This window comes from Rhinopithecus roxellana, chromosome 4 (assembly GCF_007565055.1).
Source record: "Rhinopithecus roxellana isolate Shanxi Qingling chromosome 4, ASM756505v1, whole genome shotgun sequence".
Lineage (NCBI taxonomy): Eukaryota > Metazoa > Chordata > Mammalia > Primates > Cercopithecidae > Rhinopithecus > Rhinopithecus roxellana.
The window spans coordinates 8,297,724-8,317,775 of NC_044552.1; the positions used below are offsets into that span (position 1 = coordinate 8,297,724).

The window sequence follows — 20,052 nt, forward strand, 5'->3', positions numbered from 1 at the left end:
CACTCGCTTGCAAGTGCTTTTCCACAGGTCTCTGCTGGGTGCTCCCTGGAAAGACTGGATCATAGGCTGGGACTGGAGAGAGCCACCACTGGTGGTGTAGGCCTGCGGGAGGTGACACTGGCTGCTGGGGAAACACAGACATCTTGCTTCTTGCGACCCTTCTCTTATTCAAGGCAAAAGCCTTAGCCATTAGGGAAGGGCAGCAAATCCTGTCACCCTAAAGGGACAGGCAAAGCTATAACAGAACTCCAGTTCAGGGAAGGGTAGAAGAATAAAACCTCTATTCCTGGGGGAAAAGCAGAAAACCATCCAGGACCCAGGACCCAATTCCAAGCAGAGGTCTGTTACTGCTGATGGAAGAACGGAAAACTGCCTAAGAACAATCAGGAATGTAAGAAGAGTTTGGCCACCATGGTTCAGAAAGGCAGGAATGCTGACAAAGCTCCCCACTTCCTGAGATCTCGATACACAGAGCATGCCCAACACAAAAACAGGACAGCTCCCCTCAGGAGCCTAGCAGCAAGTAACAAGCATCAGCATTCCACCACTCAAGGGGGAGGCCCCTTCTGAGGCATAGTTGTGAAGAAGTGGCTAAAAGCTACAATGGAGCATGGCCACCGAGAATAACCCTGCAGTACACAGCTCCCACCCTAAACACAAGGCAACAACAGCAGCCTCCACAGAATGTGAAGCGTGCGGTGCGCTGAGTAACCACAACAACCAAATTCAAATTCAGCTCAACTCTTAAGTAGATTAAATCAACTCTCACACTACTGGTCTAACAGAAGCAACAGACCATCTCCAACATAAACACTATGTACCTCAGTCTTTAGTGAGATTTTCCAATTAAAAAATTATAAGAAGCACTCAAAAACAGGAAAAACAACTCACTGTTGAGAGAGAAAGCAATCTATAGAACCAGAGCCAGAGATGGCCCAGTTTGTAGAATAACCAGACATGGACTTTATAATAATTATTGCTAATATGTTAACGTCTCTAGTGGAAGAAGCACACAACACACATGAACAGATGGGGAATCTCAGTAGAGATGGAAATTCTAAGAGCCAAATGAAAATGCCAGAAGTTTAGAAAAAAAGATATGGAACAATTTCAAATGGTTTAACATATATGTAATTGGAGTCCAGAATAAGAAAGAGACAATGAAGAAAAGACACCTGAAGGGAAAGTGGCTAAAAATTTTCCAAAAATAATAAAAGTCATCAAACCACAAATCCAAGACTCGCACAGAATCCTAAGCAAGATAAATACCTCCCACTTCCAAGAACCAAAAAACAACAAACCAAAAATAAACCACACATACACCTACACACATCATAGTGAAATGAGTGAAAACCAAAGATAAAAGGAAAATACTGAGGGTAGTCAGAGGTTAAAAGATATATTACAAACAGTGGAACAAATATAAAAAGTAAAGGAAACTTCTCATCAGACACTTCTGAGCCAGAAGATAATAGAGTGACATCCTTAAAATATTGAAAGGGGAAAAAAACTATAAAGCCAGAAATGTATATCCAACAGAAATATCTTTCAAAACTAAAGGTGAAATGAACATTTATTTGTCAGAAAGAAAAAAGATCAGAGAATCAACTGTCAGAAGATCTATGCTACAAAATATATTGAAGGAAGCTCCTTAGACAGGATTATGATACCAGATGCAAACTTTACACCAAGAAAGAATCAACAAAGAAAGCTAAAATGAAGGTAAATATAAAAGACATTTTCTTCTTATTTTTAATCTAACATTTCAACCAGATTTAAAAACAAATTGTATTTATCAACTGGCAACCACATTTAATACATAAGTTAAAGCTACTGTAGATATTTAATAGTTTTCTACTTTTGCTCCTTAAGAGAGAGCAGAAATACTAGCTTTTAAACTTAATTATGACACCTTCAAGAGCTGCTTTAACATAGTGTCCATCTTAAAATTCATGGCAATACTGTTTACTACCCACTGAAACTAAAATACCCTTTTGCTTGCTAATTACATAATTTCAAACTGTAAATAACAATACCCATAATTAAATAGAAGACAATCCTTAGAAAAACAGGTTTTTAAATAAAACCAATCAAAATATCATTTGCTTTAAAGAAATCAGGTTAAAGCTATTTAAAATAGTTCAAAAATTGCTCTATATTTAAGCCACAGCACTATCTTCCTAAAAGATGCCATTCAATTTGTTCTTCCCCATAACTGATTAACTGAATAATTAATCAATTATAATTCCAGTGATTTTTTACTCAGATAAAAAGTGTAAGGATTAAATGTCAAACTCTGAAGCTAGTATGAAATTATAACAGTAACTACACAATGGTTTTAATTGTTATTGTGTGCCCTCAAGCATCTTAAATTACATGTATCATACCAAAAACTATTTTTTTTGATTCATGGTTTTTTGAATCACTGACCTAAAAATCTTCTCAATGAAGAATAAAATGTTTTACAATCTCATGATATAATCTTTCCATGGGATATTTATACTAAGTACTGAACATTAAACTTTTTACACCAATGAGCATAACTTGTAATGAAATTCTCAATATAATACATTCCTGAAACGAAATATAAATAGGTGACCAAATGAATGACAGATCAGGAAATACAAGCATAACCAGGAAAACTGCAAATAATGCAAAGTAAAGTCACAGTAATCACATCTTAAATATCATTCTGACTAATTGTAAGGAAGTAATTATGCTGTACTGGGATTAAGAGAGAGAGAATTTCGTAACTGGAAGGAATCTTTAAATACTGAATCAGGTTTCCTAAACCATATTTCAAGAAAGCCTAAGTCTAAGAGGTCAGAGGTGTTCAGAGAGCAAAGATTTTCTTGGTTCTAAACCTTACCCTACAAATAAGTATATTAAAAGTCTGAAGAAGTCCCACTTGAAAAAGAAAGTTGCTTAACCTGAAAGAGTAAAGAAACAAGTTTATGTGCAAATGCATACATGTTTTCTTAACTCCTAGTACAACCTCTAAACTTTTTTTCTTAACTCATAAAATTTCTAGATCAGCTCTCCTTTAAACAATATGAAAACTGTTTACATTAGATAGTATTATAAGTGAGGAAACAGGCCTAGGAAATACATGACTCTCAAGGATCCTATTACTTCTTTAAAATCTTTATTTTTAGAAAAAAAAAAAAAATAGCAGAACTCCAATTATCCAAGAAGGGAGGTGGAAATTCCAATAGCTGCTCACCTATTTACATTAACATTTTTAATGTTTGATTCTCCCATATACTTCAGATTTAATATAAGTAAAATGTTTAGAATTTTTAAGATACAGTAGACCCTTGAACAACACAGGTTTGCACTGCACGAGTCCACATACATGTGGATTTTTTTTCTTTTTTATTTATTTATTTATTTATTTATTTATTTATTATTTTTATTTTTATATTTTTTATTTTTTTATTTTATTTTTTGAGACGGAGTCTTGCTCTGCCGCCCAGGCTGGAGTGCAGTGGCCGGCTCTCAGCTCATTGCAAGCTCCGCCTCCCGGGTTCACGCCATTCTCCTGTCTCAGCCTCCCGAGTAGCTGGGACTACAGGCGCCCGCCTCGTCGCCCGGCTAGTTTTTTTTGTATTTTTTTTTAGTAGAGACGGGGTTTCACCGTATTAGCCAGGATGGTCTCGATCTCCTGACCTCGTGATCCGCCCGTCTCGGCCTCCCAAAGTGCTGGGATTACAGGCTTGAGCCACCGCGCCCGGCCGGATTTTTTTTTTTTCAATTAAACGTGGAGCAAAAATATTCTCAGGATGTCAAACCCGCCTACAGTCAGGGTGGACTTTTCACATCCAGGGGTCCTGCAGGGCCACTGCAGGAGTTTGGTATATGCAGTAGTCCTAGAATCAATCCCCCATATATACTGTGAGACCAAAATAGACACTCTTTATCAACTAAGACTGACCCTAAGATTAAGGAAGGAAAGTTACCTACAGGTGAAGGGTTCAGGGTCCAGGTGGCATGGCAAATTTCTAAAGTCCTATGGCTCTAAACTCCCTGACAATAGGAGCTATCAGACCACCCCTACCTGATTTACAACCCAGACCACAACTCTGATGAGACACAGGATCAGCCTTACAAACATTCTTTTCTGATAAGCAATTGCAGACCTTAAGCCAGTCTCTAGCAGGTATAGCATACCATAGAGACCGCGCACACACTGCCTTTGTGTCCCACAGTTCACCTTTGACGTAGTCAAATTCTACTTTATTTTAATGCTAAAACCTTGCCCCAAAGTAAGCACAGAATGTATGTTACACGTTTACCCACTGAGCATGCACTCAGCTCCTCTCATAAATATGTATAGCTTTTCCCCCAAACCTGCTGAATATGTATGACTCTATTGTGTAATACAAACTCTGAGAGGCAATAAAACCCAACTCAGCTTCCCTTCTATGAAGAGACAGCGTCTTCTGCACATGCACATGCACATGGCGGAGACTGTCTCTTCCTGGTCTGCAAATTGATATTGCCGATAAAACTATCCTTTCTACTATTCAGCCAGCTCAGTGGTCTTTTGGATGAAAACACTGAGGGATAACTGTATTATAATTTAATAAGGATAATTTTCTATGGCTAATACCACATACAAATGAAGAAAACATTCTCAAAAGATAAATTTAATATCATCTGTTAAAAGATAGTCACTTTTTTAAACAACTGGGTTATCACATGCTCTTAGAAATAAGTGAATCATTTATACTGAATTTTAATAAGTCTCAATCTCCCATATTAACTATTATACACCATAAGATAGCTTTAAGTCGATTACAAAAAAAACTTTTTAAATCGGGTGTTCAAAACCTCTAAGCTCTCAATAACAAAATCTCCTCAAGAGTTGGTTTACAATGCAGCATCCTAGGCCTTGTTCTAAGATCTTAATTCCACATATATCGACTGGAGCCATGGATCTGTATGAAAAGTTCCAGGTGATTCTGATACGTAGGCCTGGAAACCATGACAGATTCAAGTAATTCATGGTAGGGAGTGACAGAAGGAAAAAACTGTATAATGAAAATCCAGTTTCATGTTACTGATCAAAACATCTTTGCTATCCAAGGCACTCAAGAGCAGCAACGTAATCATGTCCTGGTAGTACCAACCCACAGGCAGTTCACCTCTCCTGCCTCTCTGCCCTCCCATAAACAGGTTCCTCCTCCACTCTCTACCTCTTCTTATGCTGTCTTCACAATTCCATTGCCTGGTTCTTCCTGAACACAACAAGCCACAAAAGAACTACTTAATCTAAAGGTTAGCTTCTCTTTTTTTTTTTTTGAGACGGAGTCTTGCTCTGTCACCCAGGCTGGAGTGCAGTGGCCGGATCTCAGCTCACTGCAAGCTCCGCCTCCCGGGTTCACGCTATTCTCCTACCTCAGCCTCCCGAGTAGCTGGGACTACAGGCGCCCACCACCTCGCCCGGCTAGTTTTTTGTATTTTTAGTAGAGACGGGGTTTCACCGTGTTAGCCAGGATGGTCTCGATCTCCTGACCTCGTGATCCGCCCGTCTCGGCCTCCCAAAGTGCTGGGATTACAGGCTTGAGCCACCGCGCCCGGCAAAGGTTAGCTTCTCTAGATCACTGAGCTCCTTATTGATGACTGACATTTTTACTTCTGTTCATCAGTGTTGACCACAGAGACTGGCATATAACTCATAATCAAGAAATATCAGGATTAATCCTTGAAAATGCTAGACTGTGCTATTTAAACATGATTCTACCTATCAAGACAGCTTTTTGCTTTTCTAACCACCTTGTTTTTACAGACACTTCTTCCCCTCATCTGCTATGATGTCCCTAGTCTTCCCTTAGCCTCATTCCCTTCTCCCTATACCCACCTTTAAGACTGTCTTAGCCAGTGTTGAGCAGGCCCCCAGGAGTCCCCACCACACCCTTGTGCAGTCTGCTTGCACAATGTTCCAGAGCTGGTCTGTGTATGACCAACAGAATACAGCAGCAGGACGGTGTATCACTTCCAAGATTAGGCTATCAAAGACTGTGGCTTCCGTTTTGGCTTCTCTGTGTGTTTGTATCCATGTGTGTGTGATCTCTCACTCTGAAAAAACCATGTTGTGAGTAGCCCTATGGAAAAGGCCTCCTACCACTTGCCAAGAGCCACATGAATGCACCTGGGAGCTGACCCCCTAGCCCCAGGTAAGTCTGCAGAGAACGCAGTAGTCCTGGCTGACAGCCTGACTGGACACTGTAAGACCCTGAGCCAGAACCAGCATTCCCGACCATCGGAGACTGTATGAGAAAATAAATGGCCGGGCGCGGTGGCTCAAGCCTGTAATCCCAGCACTTTGGGAGGCCGAGGCGGGCGGATCACAAGGTCAGGAGGTCGAGACCATCCTGGCTAACACAGTGAAACCCCGTCTCCACTTAAAAAATACAAAAAATTAGCCGGGCGAGATGGCGGCGCCTGTAGTCCCAGCTACTCGGGAGGCTGAGGCAGGAGAATGGCGTGGACCCGGGAGGCGGAGCTTGCAGTGAGCTGAGATCCGGCCACTGCACTCCAGCCTGGGCGACAGAGCGAGACTCCGTCTCAAAAAAAAAAAAAAAAAAAGAGAGAGAGAAAATAAATGTGTGTTGTGTTAAGCTGCTAAATTTGGGGGTAATGTCATTCAGCAATAGATAACTAACACGAAGATGTGTAAGTTAATACTCAAGAATATAAGCTTCTTGCAAATAGTCAACATGTATGTATCTTTGTATCTCTGACATCACCATGTCCACTGGAAAGTAACTCAAATGTTTGCTCAACTGGACTGACAGTGGTAATTTTTCAAGTCATGGCTTAAATACTCTGTAAGCAAAGCCAAAATATTCTCTGCCTGTTTCTTCACTTTTAAAAACTGAATTAATAATAGTGTCTACCTTGTGGGATTATTGTGAGGCTCAAATGAAATAATACATGTAACATTCTTAGAACAATGCCCAGCACATTAAAAGGTGTTAAAGAAATGTTAACTACTAAAAGTAAAATTTCTAAGAAGGAAATATATCACTTTCGTTCCTTAGTACTGAAACCCCAGGTATATATTTTTTTATATAAGAACTATAAAATCTGTCAGGGTGAAGTGTTGGTTAAAAAAAAAAAAAAAAAAGATGTGGCTGGGCACAGTGGCTCACGCCTGTAATCCCAGCACTTTAGGAGGCTGAAGCAGGTGGATCACCTGAGGTCAGGAGTTTGAGACCTGCCTGACCAACATGGTGAAATCCCATCTCTCCTAAAAATACAAAAAATTAGCCAGCCATGGTAGTGTGCACCTGTAATCCCAGCTACTCAGGAGGCTGAAGCGGGAGAATCACTGGAACCCGGGAGGCACAGGTTGCAGTGAGCCAAGATCGCGCCACGGTACTCCAGACTGGGTGACAAAGTGAGACTCCGCTTCAAAAAAAAGAAGAAATTATGTAAGCCATGACAGGATTATGAAAAAAAATTAGAGGTGGGGTACAGTGGATCATGCCTGTAATCCTAGCATTTTGGGAGGCCAAGGCGGGCAGACTGCTTGAGTCCGGGAGTTTGAGACCAGCCTGGGCAACACAACGAGACCCCGTCTTTATTTTTTAAAAGTTAGAAAAACTGACGTACATATAAGTATATGGGATAACATATTAAATGAAGGGGAGTAATGGAGTATGTTAATAAGCTAATGTTAATTGATCTAGTAACCTACATTCCTCAAAACTATTTTCATTTTTTTCAAGTCCTACTGCAACAAGTGGATACATGCTCTTAGATTATATTCCATGATGATCATAACACAAGCAGCTGGACTCCAGTTAGAAATTGTGTTCTTCCTATTTGCATGAAGTTTGGTGAAAAAAGTCTTTTTCTTTCAAGGCTTAATCTACTTAGCTAAAGACACGAGATGGAATGTGACAGTCTAATGAGGCCTCCTTTAAATGTGTTGCTACTGCCACTGTTTATTCTATGATTATTTTATTGTGCATGTAGTCATTAAAAACATAAAATTAACCTATCACACTTGATATAATCACATATATTAAATAATAAATTATATGCTCACTTTATAGAAAATGAGATGCATGCAAAATGCTTTGTAAAGTGTCTGATAGACACATAGTGAGGGTTCAATAAATATAGCCACCAGTAGAATTATTCATCTGATACTATAATAAATTCAACACGCTACACTCTCTGGGCTCTCCTCTTACCTCTGACCACTCTTAATTCCAATTTCCTTCCTTAGTTTCAATTCCTTGTCCCCATCCCTACCTCCTCCCTCTTCTGTTTAGGTTTCTTTTCCATAGAAAATATATCCCTAGAAATTGTGACTCCTCTTCATGAACTATCTTACTTTCTTAGACCTTCCTTTCAATCACTAAGCAAAGATAAATACATTTTATTATCAGTTAATATTAAAGAATCAAAATTATAACTCAAGCAGTCCCAATACTTATCCAGAAAATGGTTCAATCTAAGAAATGTCATGTGGACCTTGCACTTGGTATTGCTAGAGGATATGAATTTATGATTCAAAAATAATGAGACAGAAATTAAGAAAATAAAAACTTAATGACAAATGGTAAAAACAAAAATCAATCTCTAATGACAATTTTGCTTTTTAAAAATTATAGCATCTTCATTCTCAGTAAGATATACAGGTAAGCCTCCTAAGAAGTTAAATCCTATGAAGGCTGTATCATACTGGCACTTATTAATTGACTCTGTACCATCAAGGGTAAGGACTTTTCACATTTTTTTTTAAAGTAAAATGGAGGTCTGACACAAATACTGAAAAGTAGCATATATCTTTAGGGCTACATTTACAAAACATAAATAACTCTAAGTAGACATTTGAGGTAACTGTACCTACTTAAACTCACTTCCTGTAATAGGGCATCGAGGAAGAGGAATCTAACCTAATGGTAAGCTAGAATACAGAGTAACCCCGAGAGAAGCATGCCTGCTTGGGAATACTACTGAAGGAAGGTGCTGACTATACCAGTATGAATGTGAACAATTCCAAATACATATACCAAATATTCACTTTCTTTTATTTTTTTCTTTTGACTGACACTAAATATTAAAACAAAAATGGCTTAGCAACTATAATGCCTCAAAGGGAACTCTAACGTAGTATGTATATGTGCATGTGTATACACATCCTAAATATACATATATACAATACAATACTCCCCATTTATCTGCAGTTTCACTTTCTGCAATTACAGTTACCCACTATTGACTGTTGTCTGAAAATAGATGAGTATAGTACAATACAGTATTTTGAGAGTGAGACCATATTCATATAACTTTTATTACAGTATATTGCTATATTGTTCTATTTTATTATTGTTGTTGTTAATCCCTGACTGTGCCTAAGTTCTAAGTTAAACTTGATCATAGGTATACACGTGTAGGAAAAAACAGTACAGGCATGTGTTGCTTAAGGACGGGGATACATTCTGAGAAATGTGTCATTTGGCCATGTCATTATTGTGCAAACATTATACAGTATACTTACACAAACCTAGATGGTAGAGCCCAACATATATTCCTTTGAGGCTCTGTGGTCTAGCCTATTGCTCCTAGGCAACAAACCTGTATAGCATGTTACTTTACTGAATACTGCAGGCAACTGTAAGACAATGGGAAGCATTTGTGTCTCTAAACATAAAAAAAGTTCAGTACAAATATGGCATAAAAGATGAAAAAATGGGATATCTGTATGGGGAACTTACCATGAATGGAGCTTGCAGGCCTGGAAGTTGCTCCAGGTGAAACTGTGAGTGAATGTGATGGCCTAGGATGGACATTATCGTACACTGCTGTAGAATTCATAAACACTATACACAGGCTACACTGAATTTACTTTTAAAATATTTTTTGTACTTCAATAATTAACCTTAGCTTACTGTAACTTTTTTACTTTATAAACTTTTAAGTTTTAACTTTTTTCTAATCACATTTAGCTTAAAACACAAATACATTGTACAGCTGTATGAAAAATACTTTATATTCTTATTTTATAAGCTTTTTTCTACTTCTAAAACAAAAAAAAAAATTTTGTTAAAAACTAAGACCCAAACAGACATATTAGCCGAGGCCTACCACAGGGTCAGGATCATCAATATCACTGTCTTCCACCTCCACACCTTGTCTCGTGGAAAGTCTTCAGGGGCAACGACAGGCAGGGAGCTGTCATCTCCTAAGGTAACAATGTCTTCTTGTGGAATTGCTCCTGAAGGATCTGCCTGAGGCTGTTTTACAGTTTTGGTGTTTTTTTTTGTAAGTAGGGGTACATTCTAAAATAATGATTAAAAATCTAGTAAATATATAAACCAGTAACACAGTTGTTATCAAGTATTATGTACTGTACATAACTACATATGCTCTACTTTTATACAACAGGCAGTACAGTAGGTCTGTTGACACCAGCATCACTATAAACATGTGAGTAATGTGTTGCACTATGACATTAGGATGGCCATCATCTCAGTAGGTGATAGAATTTTTTTAGCTCCATTCTGAAATTATGGGACCATCATAACATGAGGTCCTTCTTTGACTGGAAAGTTACATGGCACATGACTGTATATATGCAGTTCAGAAATATCCATGGTTTCAGGCATCCACTGGGGGTTTTAGAACATATTGCCCTTGAATAAAGGGGACTACTACTAGTACCACTACTACTACTACTACTAGAGAGAGAGAGAGAAAGAGAGAGAGTGAGAGAGCCTTTTAACCTTCATTCCAGGTTGAATTCCCAGCCTCCCAACGCTTATTACCAATAAAAAGAAGGGAACACCTGCCCCCACATTTGCTGCTGACACTGAGAGAGACCAGCCTGAAGCAGCCCTCATCTTTTTCCCATGGAGCAATTATCCCTTTCCTAACACCAGCCAAGTTTTGCGTTTATACTGGGGTTTACAGACCCTGCCCTTTTCTAAATAAAAATTCTTCTCTAAACTCTTAGCAACCAAATTTGGGTCAGAACACTAAGATGGAAGCCAAAATAGTTAACGAAAATAAAAGTAAAGCAAAAAAAAAAAAAAAAAAAAAAAAAAAAATTAATTGTAGATTTTTTAAAAGTCTAGTTACCTAAAAAACTGTATATACAATATCGACTCTCGTTTTAGATTGGGGTTGGGAATTTAGAACATATTCAAAGAAAGAAAATCTATTTGAGAAGGAAAGGAAGCTATTTATCTCTATACTTCAGAAGCATATAACTGATACAGTGAAACAATTTAGGAATCTTGTGAAAAACGCACTTAAAGAAGTGATATATACAGAAAGAGAATTTTGGCAATGGTTATTAAGTGACAGATATGGGGTTTCTAGGGATTAATATGCTCGATATGGAATCCCCATACAAGTGTCTTCCAAGGTAGGGGAAATAAATAGCAGGCTGAACTTGGTGGGAGTTCTAAAACTGGCTAGATAATAAATATGGATCACTAGCTTTTACAAAGGCAATGGCAACTTAAAATTTTAGAAAGCCTAATGTATTACATTTTCCAGAATATTTTATTTTCTGGACAAATTAGTTCCATTCATACATATTCAGGCTCGCTGATGCAAATACTTACCAGGGTACTCTTAAGTACAGGTTGAATATCCCTTATCTGAAATGCTTGAGACCAGAAGGATTTCAGACTTCAGATTTTGGAATATTTTCATGCGATTTACTGATTCAGCATCCCTAACTTGAAAATGTGAAATCTGAAATGTTCTAGTATTTCCTTTGAGTGTCATGTTGCTGCTCAAAAAGTTTAGGGTTTTGGAGCATTTTGAATTTCAAAATTTCAGATTAGGAATGTTCAACCTGTACTGTAATATTTATTCTCTCTCGACCTGCCTGAGTTAACAAGCTATGTAGGAGAACAAGGAAAGGCAGAGAACAAACGGCCAGGAAACTCTGGTTCCAGTCCTGCCTCTGTCATTAAATAACTGCTCTCAGCCACGTCACTTCACTGATGGAGTGATTATTTCAATATTTCTAAAATTAAGTCGTTCTGGTTGTAAAATGTTAAGATGTTTGTAGTTCTCATTATTACTTTTTAAGAATTTATTTTTGTAAGGTACATAAACAAGACTACTTTCTAGAGGTCAGTCTCCAAGATAAAAAGGTCAGTGTATTTTCCCACTTCACCTATTGGGATAACACAAAAAGCGAAGAATCACATCACATCTCTTTGTTTGTACATGGGGAAAAAAACACTAGTGACAGCATATTTCCCTTTCATTTGGTATTTAATTAACCAGAATGCCTATTAAGCAAATTTGTGCAAATCCTTCACACAGTTATTTCTTAAATCCAAGTAGCCCTGGTTCTACACTATGCTCCTTTCTATTAGTTTCATTTCCAAGTTTATAATGATGATAAAAATGCCTTCTGACTTAACAGTATGTGTTATTGCATTATGAAAAAAGATAATGACTTTTTCATTTATTAGCTATCAGATCTAAGCAAGTTACTCTTTGCTTCAGTATCTGAATCTGTAAAATAAGAACAATAATCTCTCTCAGGATTGCTGAAAAGATTAAACAAAATACATGAAAACATTATACCCAGCACAGAAAACTACACTCAATAAGCATTTGCATGTTTTAAAGGTATGTATAAAAACGATTTATACGAGTTGCTTAACACTTCATTCCTCTTAAACAGCATATTCACTCCAAGAGATGCAGCTGAGAAACAATGCAATGTAGAATGTTTAAATCATACAACTGTTAAAAATTTTTAAATTCACCTCAATAAACATGTATTTATCATTTACTATGTGCCAGGTACTATAATGCTAGGGTATAAGAATTCAAAGGTGAGGCAATGGATGGACCCTCAAAAAGTTCACAGTCTAGAATCGATAAATACAAATTATAACGTAATTGAAAAACATAATAAAGGTATGTACAAAGAGCAGAAGTAGCAAGATAAAGCAAGAAATTCATTTTGCTTGAAGAAAGTAAAGAGGAAGTAGCTGAAGTAGCATGATAAAGAAGAAAGAGGAGTCTAGAGGCAAAGACCTGGGTCTAAAGCCCAGCTCAGTCATATACTGGCTATAAGATTTGGGACAATTTAATTTACCTCTCTGAGTTTCCTTTTAAATGTACTTTGAAGAGTTATTCTGAAGATTAGAAATAATATACGTAAAGTGCCTAACACATAATGGTCATTCAACAAATGACAGATGTTTCAGAAGTTGTGTTTACTTGCCTCTTTTTAGTAGACTAAATTGTAAATGGCACTGTAGGCAGCATCTGTTAACTAATGATTAAGATACACATGGGATCACTACGGTCACTAGTATGGAGAAGGCCACAATGAATCCCATCAGAATATTACCACTTACAGACTGCCACCATTGAGATGTGGTTCCTAACATGTTGTATACTCAACCACTAGTGAAACATATTTCTAATCTGGTTTTTTCTGCATTTTTACCCTGACGCCTAGAATTTTACATATTCAGACAATAGTTATTTCCTAGTAGAGGTTCCCATGTGCCTCGGTCCCACCTCAGTCCAAGTTTGGGATGTTTGGCATATCCTTTATGAAATGGCAAGGTCCAATGAGCAACTGGCAAGTATTAAGATCATTATTGAAAGACAACTGGAGCTAACCTTGGATGAATAACTACAATTATCAGCTTAATGGTTGACTTGTGGAACTGGAGGCAATTATAATCATTATAATCTTACTTATTTAAAAATATTGTTGAAGCTGGCCAGGAGTTAAGTTACATTTACATTTACTCTATGGCTCCCAAAGCTAACTTTCTCTAAAAGTCCTTTGATGAGCTAAGCCAGTGATTAACATCTACAGGCATACCTTGTTTTATTGTACTTCACTTTATTTTGGCTTTTACAAATGGTAACTTTGAGGCAACCCTGTGTCAAGCAAGTCTATCAGTACCATTTTTCCAACAGCAGGTGCTCACTTGGTGTCACATTTTGGTAATTCTCACAATATTTCAAATTTTATTATTGTATCTGTTATAGGGATCTGTGATAAGTGATCTTTGATGTTACTATTGTAATTGTCTGGGGGTGCGACAAACTGCGCCCATATAAGACAGGGAACTTACTCGATAAATCTTGCGTGTGTTCTCACTGCTCCACCAGCCAGCCATTCCCCAGTCTCTCTCCCTCTTCTCAGGCTTCCCTATTCCCTGAGATACAATATTGAAATCAGGCCAGCTAATAACCCTACATTGGCCTCTAAGTGTTCAAGTGAAAAAAAGAGTCAGATATCTCACTTTAAATCAAGTGCTAGAGATGATAAAGCTTAGTGAGGAAGGCTCGTTCAAACATGAGTTAGGCTAAAAGTTAGGCCTCTTGTACCAAACAGTTAGCCAAGTTGCAAATGCAAAGAAAAGTTCTTAAAGGAAATTAAAAGTGTTACACTAGTGAACACACAAATGATAAGAAAGCAAAACAGACTGCTCTCTGATATGAAGAAAGTTTGAGTGGTCTAAATAGAAGACGAAACCAGCTACAACACTCCCTTAAGCCAAAGCCTAATCCACAGAAAGGCCCCAACTCTCTTCAATTCCATGAGGAAGCTGCAAAAGAAAGTTTGATACTAGCAGATGTCGGATCTTGAGGTTTAACAAAAGACACTTCCATAACATAAAAGTGCCAGGTGAAGCAGCAAATGCTGATGTAGAAGCACAAATTATCCAGATGATCTAGCTAACTGATGAAGGTGGCTACCCCAAACAACAGATATTCCATGTAGATGAAACAGTCTTATATCAGAAGAAGATGCCATTTAGGACTTGCACAGTTAGAGAGAAGTGAATGCCTGACTTCAAAGCTTCAAAGGACAGGCTGACTCTTCTTAGGAGCTAATGCAGCTGGTGACTTTATATTAAAGCCAATGCTCATTTACCATTCTCACGCCCTTGAGAATTATGCTAAATCTACTCTGACTGCGCTCTATAAATGAAAGAAAAAAGCCTGGATGACAGTACATCAGTTTATAGCACAGCCTATTGAATATGTGAAGCCCACTGTTGAGAACTGCTCAGAAAAAAAGATTCCTTTCATTTTAATGAGTATTTTCTTCACTGACAATGTACCTGGTCAACCAAGAGCTGTAATGGAGATGTCCAACTAGATCAATGTTGTTTTCATGCCTGCTAACACAACATCCATTCTGCAGACCATGGATTAAAGAGTGATTTTGACTTTCTAGTCTTATTATTTAAGAAATACACTGTGTAAGAAGGCTAAAACTGCCAGAGATAGTGATTCCTCTGATGGATCTGAGCAAAGGAAATTGAAAACCTTCTGGAAAGGAGTCACCATTCTAGATGCCATTAACAACAATCGTGACTCATGAGAAGAGGTCCAAATATCAACTTTCATAGGAGTTGGAAAGCAATTAACTCCATTCCTCATGGATGACTTTGAGGGGATCAACACTTCAGTGGAGGAAGTAACCACAGGTGTAGTTGAAATAGCAAGATAACTAGAATTAGAAGTGGAGTCTGAACAAGTGACTGAATTGCTACAACCTCATGATAAAGTTTGAATGGATGAGGAGTTGCTTCTTAGGGATGAGCAAAGAAAGTGGTTTCTTGAGATGGAATCTACTCCTGGTGAAGATTATGTGAACACCAGTGAAACGACAACACGGGATTTAGACTATTACATAAACTCAGGTTGATAAAGCCGCAGCACGGTTTGACAGGATTGACTCCAATTCTGGAAGTTCTACTGTAGGTAAAATGCTATCAAACAGCATCCCATGCTACAGAGAAATCTTTCATGAAAGGAAGAGTCTATTGCTCTTCCTTAGTGGCAAACTTCATTGTTTTAAGACACTGCCCTCATCCCAATCTCCAGCAATCATCACCTTGATCAGTCAGCAGTCATCAACACAAAGGCAAGACCCTCTCTCTACCAGGAAAAAGATAACATCCTTGCTGAAGACTCAGATGATCGTTAGCATTTTTCAGCAATAAAGTATTTTTAAATTAACGTCTGTACTTTTTTTTCAGACAATGCTATTGCACATTTAAAGACTACAGGTAAAATGTAACTTTTACATGCACTAGGAAAACAAAAAATTCCTTTGACTCACTTTATTGCAATATTTGCTTTCTTGCAGTGTTCTGGAACTAAACTTGCAATATCTCCAAGGTATGCCTGCACAAATATATGCTAAGTCCCTACTTTTCATTTCACTTCAACAAAAATTGGTACAGTTCAAATACCAAACAGTGGATAAACGCAAGAAAAATCAGAAGTAAGATAAAGCAGTCTACCTCTAAATTCAACTGAATCATGAGATGGTCTTTATGTCCATGTAATTTTCCAGAATTACAACAATATGCTCCTTACCGGCAATCAACACGTACAGTCAGTCTGTTTCAAGTTAAATAACCACAGCTTAAAAGTGAGGATAGCATCAAGCAATCCAGAATCTACTTTAACTGTATAGTTTCTATTCAAAGAAACCAGTGTCCTTCAGGTTGTCTTTTGTGGTATATAATTCCATAAAATTTCCTTCTATGAATGTATTCTATCCCATGCCAGACTTTATATCTGTTATATATATGAACACGTTATATTTGTAAAATACTCGTAACACTCTTAACCAGTTTGACAAAATGCATTTTGAAATACTAATGTTCTATTGAAATTTAACTGCCTTACACATTTTCAAGAATTAAATCCTGAGTATGTTTTTAAGAATTTTTTTTCTCTGAAAAGCAGGCACTGAGGAGTCACCAAATCGCAATTGAATCTCTTTCTCGTAAATTCTACTTTAGAGAATAATTTTTAAATTCGGAACTCAAAGTATAACGTAAGCATTTCCACATAACAAAACCAGAAGTTTCTTCACAAAGCAAATCTACAGACTGAATAAAAATATTGTGTGTATTATCACTCACTTTTACAAATAGAAATTAATGTTATAAGGCCAATTCCTGACAGCCTTAATAAGTGAAGGGAAATACACAAAATTATCAAAAGTCTCAGAAGCAGCAGCTGGAGGCCTGAGGGAAAGAGACAGACAGACAAAAGGAAATGGGAGGAGAAGGAGATATATGAAGCTAACATGCTTAGACTGCACTAGACCTTAGCTCAGCCCCGATCCACTGTAATTTACTCAGTTATCTACATTGCCCCAAAAAATTAACGGTTGAAAAGCAAATCGACCTATTGTGGGCAGTGATTTTAGGTCCTACATTTGGCTTGAGACTTGCCAGAAAGAAAAAGAGCTAAATCAGAAAAAGATGTAAATAGCAAGAAGCGATGTGTGTGGAAGGGGGAGGGGAAGAGGGTAATGGAATAAAAGCGAACCGCGCTCAAGTCTCAGCACTAAAGCTACTCCGCGCTTACTACAGAGGCCGGGCCGCCGCCGGGAGCTCTCCCCGTTCAGGGCAGGAGCGGGGGTCGCGGATGCTCACCCCGCGACTCAGGGAAGGGGGTGGCAGGCGCCGGCGCCCCCAGGACACGCGCGGAGTGGCTCCAATTAACACCTTCCTCGCTGTGACCTGGAGCTCCGAGCGGGGCGCGCACGGGGGTGGGGCGGCGAGGAGCGTGTCCCCTCCCCGGGAGGAAGAAGACGGGAGAGGGGAGGACCGCATCCCTGTCACCAGCCCAGGCGCGTCAATTACCCGTGAGGTTCCTCAGCACCGTCCCGTGGGCCCAGAGGCTCAGGACCTGCTGCACCGACAGGTTGATCATGGAGTGGTCGCCCCCCTCCGCCTTCATCTTCCCCGAGGGGCGCCCGCCGCCCTCTCCTCGGGTGCCGGGCGGCGGCGGCGGCTGCGAGGCTCGGGGGGCGGCGGCGGGTGCGCGGCTCCTCCAGGCCGCCGCCGCCGGTGGAGGCTGCGGGACGCCCGGCCGGGCGCTGCTGCTGCTGCAGCCGGAGGGCCTCCGTGGGGCGGCCGCTCAGCGTGTCTCCCAGGCAGCCCCCTCCCCGCCGGGGAGACATTGAGGACGGCGGACGGAGGAGGGAGGGGAGGGGGCCGGGCGCCGTCCCCGCGCGGCCCCCGAGCGAGGACTCCGGGCGGAGGAGGCCGCCGCCGCGCCCTCTCAGGGGCAGCGCCGCGTCGCGGAGGCCGGACACGCGAGGAGGCCGAGGTCACGCCGGGAGGCCGGTGCTGACGGGCAGCCGGCAGGTGCAGCCCCCGAGAGGGCCCAGCTCATCGCCGCCGGAGGACGAAGAGACGCGGGACCGGCCAGAGGCTGCGGCGGCACCTGCCGCCCGCCTGCCCGCCTGCCCGCCCTCGGGTCGCCGACACTCGAGGAACCGCCCCCTCCACCCGCAGCCGCCGGCGGGCCGCTCGTGCGCGCGCGCGCGCGCCTCTTAGCGCCGGTCCCTCCTCCCCTGTCCTCCCCGGAGCCGCTGCGCATGCTCACTCCCCCGCTCCCCGCGACCCGCCGCCCTCCAACAGCCGGTCGGCCCCAAAGCCCTCCTCCTCGTTCTCCCCTCGCGCTCCAGCTCGCGTGGCTGACGGCGCCTAGCGTCGGCCCGCAGTGGGGCGGAGGGAAGTGCGGTCTACGTCACTGGCGCCACCGCCGGGCCTTACTGCTGATTGGGCGCTCCAAGGGAACCGCCTCCACACCCCCCACCCCCGGACCCCGGGCGCGCGCCCTGGGAGACCTGGAGACCTGGAGCCCTCGCCCTGGCCCTGCTGCGTGCGCGCTGTGCGGGCGGTGTGGGAGGTGCGGGCGGTGCAGGAGCCTGCGATGCAGGGGCAGCCCTGACCCAAGGTGGGGCTGCTGAACTCGGTGAGGTGGATACTGTGACAGTTCACATTTTTTGCCTTAAAATGTAATGCTTTTGGTAAAGATGCTTACGTATAACTTTTTAAAAGGTGTAAATATGTCAGCATTTAGATGTATTAATTTGCGGGGTTTTTTTTCTGAGCCTGAATCGAATGACCTGGATAGGTCACTTACTTGCAGAATGCGTGTTAAAACCCCTAAAACACAAATAAAACTGCGTTATCATTCTGCTAATCCCTCTTCCCGCAGCAAGAACTTGGGCCTCCCAGGGTTCCAGGACCTGACATTACCTGTTTACTCCAGGCTCAGCAGGTGTCCTAATCCTCAGGGCCATCACCGGCTCTAGTCCCCCCTTTTATTGGTGGTAGTATTCTTTTATCTAAATTGTGCCTGTTATTTTTTTCCCTCGAATTTAAACTCGACCTCTCTCCCCATCATTTGCTGTCTTTCTTCGTGTCCAGCGTTAGCCAGAGGAGCATCTAAAATCCTACTACAAGTTAAACTCCTCGAAATGTGAAACCTTTTAACTTTAAAAAATAAAGATTTAAGTTTTAGCAATAATACAAATATGCAGTAGCCAGCCCCTCCCCCCACCTTTTTTCAACCCTTCTGCCATCTGGATAAAGAAAAATTTACAAAGAGAAGTGAAGAAATACCTGCTGTAGCTAAATCATCAAGTATATTTGACAAAGCACTGAAGGGTTGAATTACCTGTCAAATAGTGGTCTTGGTGGTCACTTTAAAATAATATTTACCTACACATATTTATTTATTTATTTGTATTTTCTTTTTGATGTCACAACATAAGAGAAATTTTTGCACCATTAATAGGAATTGAGCCAAAACTCATAATGTAGAATTTATCTTCCTCCTAGAATTTAGACTTAATTAGATCTATTAAGATTACAGAATATCAAACCTAAAAGAGGCTTTAACATTTTTTTATAATTTTATTTTACAGATAGGGAAACGGATTCTGTGAATTAAGTGACTTGACAGAGATGACAGCACTTCAGAGCCCAGTTTCTGAATTCCTGGTCTATTATTCTTTCTAGCAACCCCATTATCTTTCTTAACCCACTGTTAACACCCTCACTTTAAGATTCTCCATGGGAAAGTGCAGGTTACCTAATGATATTCTTAAGGGACTTGGCATTACATAATTACTGATGTTAGGGAATGTGACCACATTCAGTGAAGGGTTCACAGCAAACTCCCTGAGCAGGGACTCATTAAACTGTCATATCGGAAACCTTTAGTTAGTTTAAGTTCTTCGGATTGCACACTGTTATTTAA

The 20,052-nt window shown here is 40.3% G+C and overlaps 1 protein-coding gene across 1 annotated transcript in view; it reads right to left on the minus strand.

Moving 5' to 3' along the window:
- Positions 1-18,373, minus strand: part of TMEM170B (transmembrane protein 170B) — a 39,738-nt gene extending 21,365 nt beyond the window's left edge. The window contains exon 1 of the mRNA XM_010357148.2: positions 17,640-18,373. Coding sequence (XP_010355450.1) covers positions 17,640-17,736 — 97 coding nt within the window. The 5' untranslated portion in view covers positions 17,737-18,373. The remainder of the gene's footprint in view (positions 1-17,639) is intronic.
- Positions 18,374-20,052: the final 1,679 nt, after the last annotated feature.